This window comes from Triticum urartu, chromosome 2 (assembly GCF_003073215.2).
Source record: "Triticum urartu cultivar G1812 chromosome 2, Tu2.1, whole genome shotgun sequence".
Classification (NCBI taxonomy): Eukaryota; Viridiplantae; Streptophyta; class Magnoliopsida; order Poales; family Poaceae; genus Triticum; species Triticum urartu.
Window position 1 is genome coordinate 62,258,126 of NC_053023.1, and position 9,635 is coordinate 62,267,760.

Here is a 9,635-nt window from a genome sequence, read left to right on the forward strand (position 1 = left end):
ACATCAGTCGGTTTTTGGTCTTCGCCACGTCAGCCCGACAAGTGGGGCCAACCTGTCAGTTTCACTGTTTTCGTGAGCTTATCGGAGAATTAGTGCTCGGAGTTATAGGTTTGGCGCAGAGTTGGTGGTTTTTTGTGCCCTGACTCAAATGTGGTACCAAGTTGTTACCCTAGCCCATAATGTGGTGGTTTTGGGTAAATAACTCGAACTAAGTCAATCCAACGACCTAGACTACTCTAATGGCGAGTGTTAAACATGTTTAACATGCAATTAATATCATACCAAATATTGCACTAATCACAAGATTAACAAACAAATAATAGCATACATAATATCCGCGTGCAATTAATATATTACCTAAATATTAACGTGTGTTGCACGTGCGTATTTACTAGTTATATAAAGTTATTAACAAATAAAGGAGTATATAACCCACACACAGAAACAAACACAGACAACGAGAGGACAGAAGTCCCAACACAAGTGCAAAGAAGACCCTCACGAAATAATGAAGATTGCAATCAAGCCCATGGGAGTCCCTGCGCACATGAAGCCACCCATCGTCGCCGCCGAGACGAATGCCGGGGAGAGACATAGGAAACCGATATGAACTGACATTGCAACATCGCCGAATTGGCTTTCTGAGTCAAATAAGAGGCCCACCATAACCGGCGAGGCCATTGTCGTTGTGGATGGTCGACCGGGGTCCATCCCAATGCTCCTCAGCCCCAAAAAGGGTTCCTCCATCCGATGAAGTCAGGGGAGAGTCGTCGGATCTGCCGCCACAAGCCACATAACCTACACAGGACCACATCTTCTCGCCCGCACAGACCGCCGTGCCGCCACCGAGACGAACAACGCCGGTCACAACATCTCCAGTACAAGTCCTTGTTTTGTCCAAGTATTTTCAGCCATAAGGCTAGTCATAGTGGGAGTAACTTAGCTACTCCCTCCGTTTCTTTTTAGTTCGCATATAAGGTTTGGTCAAAGTCAATCTTTACAGAGTTTGACTAACTTTATATTAAAAAATATAAACATTCACAATATGAAATCAATATTATCTGATGCATCATGAAATGTATTTTCATACTATATAATTTTAATATTGTATATGTTTATATATTTTTATATAAATTTGGTCAAACTTTGTGTATTTTGACTTTGACCAAATCTTATATGCGGAGTAAAAAAAAACGGAGGGAGTAGTAACATAGCGCACTTCGAGAAAATTCTATTTATTTGGCAAGTAATTAATGAGAGGTGGTAACATAATATGTTACTGTAACATAGCGCTTTTCAAGACAAGATGAGTCTACGAGCTAATAAATGAAGCCACGTATGATACTACTATTATGTTACTCCCTCCGTTCCAAATTACTCGTTGCGGAAATGAATGTATATAGAACTAAATATACATCTAGATACATCCATACCCGCGACAAGTAATTCGGAACGAATAGAGTACTTTGCATTATGAAGATAGTAACTTAGAGTATATGACACTAGTCCAAGTTACTTTCCGACCAGCCTGACAGAAGCACGAGCACCCGCGTAGCACGCGGAAAGCAGGGGAGCCCCCACCCCCCGTATCATTCATAGGGCTTTGGCGACGTTGCAGCCGAGGTCGTACCGCTTGGACTTGTGCCGGACCATCCTTCCCAGCCCGTGCGCGCCACCGCGCTCCACCTCCACGCCGGTGAGCACCGCAAGATTCGTCGTGGTGTGGTTATCATAGGTGAGCCCGCTGGCGAACGTGATCAATTGGTTCACCCAGGCATAGAAGAACCTGGCGACGCAGAACCTGCCAGAGCCCAGCGGCACGATACGTCCAGCCGTCGGGACCCAGCTCTCCGGCCAGGCCAGATCGTCCCACGCCATCAGCGGCACGGGCGGCGCCGTCGCCGTCGACAGGGCGGTCAGGTCAAACGTGCAAAGCTGCTCGTACTCCCCCGAGAAGCCAAACTAGAGATCATACCCGGGTACGTACTCCGCGCGGCCTGTGAACGGCAGCGCCCAGTCGCCGGCCTTGCTCCACGCGCCGCTCTCCGTGTCCAGGGAATACGTGCCGGCGGCTGGCGTGGATATCCAGATCTGCGAGTCGCCGACCATCGTGTGGGCGCAGATTGCAAAGGCGTCTTGGAACTCGGTGCCCGGCAAGCCGTCGCTGTCGTGGTAGCGGCAGCAGCAGCAGATCGGATGATGGTCGTATTCGCAGCGCCAGGTGAAGGGCGGTGGCTCGAGGTAGATCCAACGCCATTTCTTGAAGGACGAGGACGACTTGCTGTCCCGGAGGAGGGCCTGGAAGCATTCCATCTGGGGCCGCGGGCCGGGCCTGCTCGCCATGACGAACAGGTCGTCGTCGCCGACGGCGATGGCGATGGGGTCCCGCATGGGTTGGGACATCATGGGCAGGCTGGTGCGGATGGTGTGGAGGTCTGCGTTATACAGGATGGTGCGGCAGACGTTGTCCACGGCGAGGATAGCGTTCCCGCCGCGGCCGATGGACATGAAATCGATCTGCCCGGCCGCGGCCTGGTTCTTTTCGCAGGGCCAGTCGAAGGAGATGGCCGGCCTAGGCAACCGAGATTTCATCATTGTCGTTGGATCTGGTGATCTTCCTTCGGACGACGTCGCCGTTGCTGACGCGGCGCCGGCCGGGTAGAACAACTTCGCTGGATCTATGCGGTATAGGTTGAAGGGGGCGGGACGGCCGTTCATGTTCCTCACCGCCAGATTCACAAACCGGCTGCTCATGCTCTCTCTTTCTCTGGATCGATCGAAATCTGATTTGTGTGAAATATAATATCCTGATAATAAAAGGATGTAGAAGTAGAACACAGGCTCATATTGTTGACATCAGCCATTCAGCCTCTTCTTCTCCAAGAAATGAAAGAACCAAGACAATAACAACCTTTGTCAAAAAAAAACATTCATGTTGGGAAACCTTGGCCGTTATGGCCGACGTGAATGCCCACCATCTCCGTCCTGCCGGTTTTCGGACCATAGATCAACATCTGGTGAGTAGTTTGGCACCTTCAAGTTTATGGGCCATGGAGCGAGTGGTTCACAAAACACACTTTTTTCATGCCTTTGCTTTTCTTCTTTGTTGATTTGACAAGGGAGCTGTGGTCGCATAGCTTGCCTGCCTTACCAAAGGTGTCTCACTTTGGGAAATATTCATTGGTTCCTGGGGACATCTGTCCCTGGAATCTCACCCCACATCCGACCCTGCCTATTACTCCCTCCGTTCCAGTTTATAGTGCGCATAAGTTTTTTAGAGTTATTCCACTATGTAGTGCGTATAAGCAACTTTGTGCTCTTCTGGACAAAACTAACCCCGGAACTGCATGGAGGCACCCATGGCCTTTATCCCCTTCCTCCCGCACACAACATGCATCGCAGGTGGCCGGGAGTCGGGATTGGACCAGCAGCGACGTGGACCACGCCAATGCCTCCCGTTCCCCTGCTCCGGCGACAAGGAGCAACGACCGAGGAGCACGGCGGCTGGATCTTGGAGCGGACATAGCGGCGACACCTAAGCTGGGCAGCTCCACGAGGACATGCTCGAGCGCGTCCTGGCTTCTTCAGCCTCCGGTGCGTGTGCCGGTAGTGGCGCGAGGCCGCGGGGTCGCCTGCCTTCCTTGCCGCCTGCGCATGCCTCTCCGCCTGGCCGGATCCAGGAAATTGTTGTGGCGAGGCGGTCAGGTGCCGCCGAAGACCTCCTGTGAGCTCGGGGTCGGCCTCCTTTCCTCTGTGCCGGCCGGATCCAAGAGATTGTGGTGGCGAGGCGGCCGGTGTCACCGCGTCCTTGGCTGCCTTCTCCGCGTTCTCCACTGGCGGCCGGCGTCCACCGCAGGCGGGCAGCAACACCGCGTCCGTGACGGTGGCCGGTGTCCCCGCTCTGCTTTCTCCGTGTCCATGGTCAGCATCGACGCGTATACTGCCGACGGCCAACGGCACCGCCTGCGGCCAGCTTCTTCCCTTCCGCCGCCGGCGGCCGGCGTCACCAAGCCCGCGGCTGGCTTCTTCCCTTCCGCCAGCGTCGGCCGGCGTCACCACGCCCGCGGCTGGCCTCTTCCCTTCCGCCGGCGTCGCCACGTCCCTGGCTCCATGCCCACGCCGGTGTTTGCTAGCTAGTACTAGTACTAGTTGTGTGTGCGAGGGACAGAGAAAGCAGGGTTATTCTCGTCCAAAGCTAGCCTCCAGCGCATGTAATCTCCAGCCGCGCCCCCAACAGGCACCCCAGGTCACTTTTTCGGTGCCGGCGCCGAAAAAACGGCCCAGTCGCGTCTCCAGGACGCCGAAAATCGCCGGTTCGGACCTTTTTTCCGCCCGGCGGTCACAGGCCGAACCCGACGCGCTGGGGAGCCATTGGAGGCTCCGGCGCTAGGGAAAAGCACGCCTGGCCCACACCGACAGGGGAAAAGTCAAGGTTTTCTTCCCCGACTCGCCTCGCACCACCCGCGCCCTCGGCCACCACTAGCTGTATCCCGGCGACGGCCGCCGCCCGACTCCGCTAGTTAGCCATTCCCCGCCGGAAAATAGTAGCGCTTCGCCGCGGCAGCCCCTCCCACAACAGCTGGGCGTTTCCGGTCGCAGTTTCCGGCCGCGGAGGCACGGTTTAACGGCGGGTTCACGGCCACCGAGCGCAAGGTGTTCGGCGTTTTGCCCGTCTCGGCGATGGACTCAGATGAGGAGGAAGAGCTCGCCGCGCTGCTGGAGGAGGAAGCCGTGGCCAACGTCCAGGAAGAAGAGCATCTGATGGTGCTCGCCGCCCTCACCCAGCTGCTGGCGAGTAGTGAAAAGCCGCGGCGAGGTGGCTCGGCGCCGGGGCGGGTGAAAGCAAAGAACCGGCATCGTCTGCAAGGCTACTGCATGCTCTACTCCGACTACTTCCCCGATGCTCCACTTCATGGCGAGAGAACATTTCGGCGCCGTTATCGGATGAGCCGAAAGCTCTTCCTCAGGATTTTGAATTCCATCCGGGAGTTCGACAACTACTTCAAGTGCAAGATGGATTGCACTGGCGCTCTTGGATTCACCTCCATCCAGAAGTGCACGACAGCGATGAGGATGCTTGCATATGGAGCTCCCAGTGATTCACTCGACGACTGTGGGCACATGGCCGAGTCCACCAGCATAGAGTGTTTTTACAAGTTCTGTCGGGCAGTGGTGGCAGTGTTTGGGCCACAATACTTGAGAACACCCAATGTGGAAGACACTGCTCGGATCCTAGCCCAGAATGCAGCAAGAGGATTTCCTGGGATGCTTGGAAGCATCGACTGCATGCATTGGAAATGGAAGAACTGCCCATTTGGTTGGCAGGGGATGTACAAAGGCGCCAAAGGCGGTTGCAGTGTGGTGCTTGAGGCGGTAGCCACACAGGACCTCTGGATTTGGCACTCCTTCTTTGGTATGCCAGGAACTCACAATGACATCAACGTGCTGCAGTGCTCTCCTGTTTTTGCCAAGCTCGTTGAGGGCCATTCTCCTTCGGTGAACTTCGAGATCAATGGGCACCAATACAACAAGGGGTACTACCTAGCAGATGGCATCTATCCGAGATGGTCGACATTTGTGAAGACCATCTCAAACCCTGTGCCAGGAGGCAAGAACGCCTGATTTGCGAAAGTTCAGAAGGCTTGCCGGAAGGATGTCGAGCGGGCATTTGGTGTGCTCCAATCTCGATTCGCTATTGTTCGGTACCCCGCTCAGACCTGGTCGAAAGATCAAATGTGGGAGATCATGACTTGCTGTGTCATCTTGCACAACATGATCATCGAGAGCGAGCAAGAAGACCCAGTGTTTGACACTGAACCATACTAGAGGCAGGGTCCTCTAGTCGAAGTTGATCACCAGCTACCGGCAACTTGGACTGCCTATCTCAGTATGCGTCAGGAGATCCAAGACCCACAGGTGCATCATCAACTGCAGAAAGATCTGATTGAGCACCTATGGAGGCTCAAGGGGGACGCCGTGTGATGAAATACGAGTTTTTATTTGTTGAACTATATAATTTGTATTGAACTATTTGTTGTTGTACTATTTTGTTGAAGTATTTGATTTTTCTGTGATGAAATATGTGATAAGAAATAATTGTGTTGATAATTGAATGCCGATACACGGCGAAACCACGCCGAATATGGGCCTATTCTCGCCCATATGGGCCGTTTATTCGCCGAAATTGGGCTGCAAAGTGGGCCAATTTCGACGCCTGGGGGCGAGCTGGGGGCGACGATTGGGCGCAAAACCGCACCCAGCGCCGAATGTATCGCCGGCTCGCCTTCAGGGGCGATTTTTATGCGTCCTGGGGGAGCCAACAGCTGGAGATGCCCTTAGAGTCTGAATCTACGCGCACTATATTCCGGAATGGAGGGAGTAGTATTTTTCTGTGCCAGCGTTTCGTATTGCAATGTTCTCTCCCGCTCCTTTTCTGGTATTTTATTCCTCCTGACCTGTTCCGCTGCATGTCCCACACTCATTTATCCATCTACCTCCTCCCAACTGTACCTGACATTGCATGTTGTGCAAAAAGTAGTTGTCCATCTTTGCAGTCTGCTGCATTATCACACAGATTAGTCAGTACTGCTAATTACATGGATTGGCCATCAAACAGAGTACGTTAATATTCTTCCGCCCCCAACCGTGATCAGTGTTCATCAGTTATGCTAATTACATGGAGTGGCCATCAAACGACTATTTCACTAAGCAACGATTATCACTGTTCATCCATGACAAACCCATCTGCTGTTTTCTCCCCGCTTCACTGTCCTACCCTGCGAGAGCACAGCACTCTTCCCTCCCCAAACCACCTTCTCTTCCCCCGCCACTCTGTTCCACTACGAACCCTAGATCCATAATTCCGACCTCGTCGACCCCTTCTTCGCGCCCCATCCCCAATCTTCCCTCCTTGAGCAGTGTTCATCCATGGAGGAGGGATCTGAAGCACGCTCTCCGCTCCTGCAACACGCGGGCGTCACCGTCAGGTGAGCTTTCCAAATCCATCCATGCCCCCTCCCTTCCTTCTTCAACATCTCATACGATTCCATCGCTCGGTCCTAATATATTGCATATATATTAATCTGACAGCACGCGCGATGGACCAAGATGACGGTCTGCACCACCCCGCCGTCGACCTTGCCGCCAGTGACCCCGCCTGCCCGACCCCAACATCCAGGACCTCTCTTCAGAAAGTTTGCGCTCTTATCACTACATTCAACGAATTCAAACGCAGGCTGGTTGTAGAAATTGGTTTTGGTGGCATGTTGCGTCTCCCGGCTATTACTAGGCTTAATTTAAAATTCAGCGCATGGATCATGAGCATGGTCGATGGTCCGAACAGATGCATCAAGCTATCTCAAGATAGATCTATTAAATTCTGGCCAGAGGATATCCACAAAGTTTTTGGCATACCATGTGGCACAATAGGCATCCATAGCCCTGAATATCAACAAGCCGAAAGTTCAGTTCAGTTCTTTAGATCTGTTCTTGGTTTTTCTGACAAAGGGAATCAAGTGCTCAAGAATGTTGAAGCAGTTCTAATGAAAGATTTATCTGAGTCAACTGCCAGCAATTTAGAGATTGACTGTTTCAAGATGGCTTTTGTGATTTATTCCATGGGCCACATCCTCGCACCGTCTACTAAGCACGACGTGTCAGTAATAGATTACTGGGCAGCTATTGCAAACACGGATAAAATCGTGGACTTCAACTTTTGTGAGTATGTATTTGCTGATTTACTGGCAGCTTGCTGGAAGGTCCAGCAAGACATTCAGAACAATAGGCCAGTTACTCACTTGATGGGATGCCATCTTTTTTTCCAGGTATTCACTAATACGAACCTAGTACATTTTACTGAAATGTTTCGTTCCTCAAATGATTAATAATCTATAATTGAATGAAAATGCAGATTTTTTATCTAGACAACCTAGACCTTGGCATGCTAAACCTCCCTCACAATTCATATCCACGCATTTCCTGCTTCGATGAATCAAGGATCAGAAAATGATCATACAGTGCACTAGAATTGGCCCTGGCCCGACAGATTTCTCTGTACCCCAGGTATGTGTTGCTGCAGTTTACCAATCCATGCATCGGAATCAGATGAAATACTCGTGCAATTCTGTCCATTATTTTTACAGATCCGTCACCACACCCAGATTTGCTACATGCGTGCCGTTTGGGACAGAAAGCCTGAAGCCAACACATCATCGTATCTTCGTATCTTCAGTCAAACTAGTCTGACTTGTTAGGTCTTCATGTAACTTCATTGATCTTTCAGTCCGGCATTCAGCTTGCTGTGCTAGCTCTTCAAATATCCAGTTCCTACCCTGTAAACGTAAATTATGGATATTCAGAATTACATACTAGACCCAATTCGAATACATACATGTGGTCATTTACAGCTACCTTGATGGAAGAATCATTCATTTCTTCACCCGCCACATTAATATCAATCTTGCTTGACTCTTTTACCTGACATAATCAGTTGTGCGAGCGGTCTTGACAAATAGTTCTGACATATCAAAGTGTTATATGATAGAATGTACAAATTATAAGCGCTAGCAGCTTTACCTTCATTATTTGAAAAGTAATACGCCCCCCATCTACTTTTTTGTTTGCCTTCACAAGAGCATGTAGTATTATTCTATTGTACTGCTTGATCCTTGGGAAAACTTTCTTATCGAGTTGAATGAAACCAGCGTTCACCGAGTCAAAATACAGAATATGTTTTCAAGATGATGTCAACACGACTATAACAATAGATTATAAAAGAATCAGCAATTATTTTATATATATTACCTCAAGTATTGCAGGGCATCCATGTAAAGTTATGTTGAGCAGTGGATTATTCCTGTTCAGTTTCCTCGCGCCACTTACTATCTCATCTATGGCATATTCCCCCAATTGACATCCTCAGGTCAGCATGCATTATCAACATCATATAAGAGCTTCGGTTCACACATACTTTTTTCTCCCCAGGAGCAAGAGCAATTGAAAGATAAAGCATTGCAAATGCTCTCTGAGTTCTCACAGCGTCCTCGCAATTTGATTCCAACTCCTCTTGTTATCTCCCATCAGTAGCGCGACACGTTCATAAACTGATATTTCTTTAGATAAAACTGGGAGCTTCAGTATGCTCCGGGCAGCCTTTATTTCGCCATCCATTACCATGCCTTCACACACTGGAATTATGGACGAACCTCCCATCCTGTTGCCTGTTATGTTAGCAGCCGCAGTTTCTGTAAGATGGACCATGTCACAATCAGCGGGTCCAATCCTTAGTACTCTCTCATCAGGCATGACATTCAACATCAACCAAGCTGAATGATTAAGGTCGGTATGAACCATCTTGTTAATCCATTCCACTCCTCCAAGTCCTATCTTCCGGATTAAAGACTGCTGCTCTTCTGAAAGTCCATAATACAGCTTTTGCAAATCAGATGGTCCAAATCTGTACTGTTCCTTACCGGCACCTACAGTACCAAGTGCTACTGTTTTACTGCTCGAACGCCCATCTATTTGGCCTGAATCCTTAACAAGATCTATTGGGCTTTTACTACTGAATCCATCCGCACTAACCAAATATGATTTATCTGGTTCCTGTCCTACTTGAGCCGACTACCACATCTAGT

General features: G+C 50.3%; 1 protein-coding gene across 3 annotated transcripts; it reads left to right on the forward strand.

Annotated features, from left to right (window-relative positions):
* The first annotated feature begins 6,720 nt into the window (after positions 1–6,720).
* On the forward strand, positions 6,721–8,384 carry LOC125535757. Of its 3 annotated transcripts, none has more exons than XR_007294797.1 (4): positions 6,721–6,986; positions 7,090–7,823; positions 7,910–8,061; positions 8,142–8,384. XR_007294797.1 is itself a non-coding variant. In XM_048698832.1 (3 exons), the coding sequence occupies exons 2-3, from the start codon at positions 7,098–7,100 to the stop codon at positions 8,006–8,008; spliced, it is 825 nt and encodes a 274-aa protein (XP_048554789.1). In that variant the 5' UTR covers positions 6,721–6,986; positions 7,090–7,097; the 3' UTR covers positions 8,009–8,384. The 3 variants fall into 3 exon arrangements, 1 of the variants encoding a protein (XP_048554789.1); XR_007294798.1 differs by having other exon boundaries at positions 8,160–8,384; XM_048698832.1 differs by having other exon boundaries at positions 7,910–8,384.
* The last annotated feature ends 1,251 nt before the right edge of the window (positions 8,385–9,635 follow it).

Coding starts and splice junctions, on each gene's coding strand:
- LOC125535757 (XM_048698832.1), top strand. CDS start 7,098: ATGGACCAAGATGACGGTCTGCACCACCCCGCCGTCGACCTTGCCGCC. Junction 7,824..7,909: donor GATGCCATCTTTTTTTCCAG/GTATTCACTAAT, acceptor ATGAAAATGCAG/ATTTTTTATCTAGACAACCT.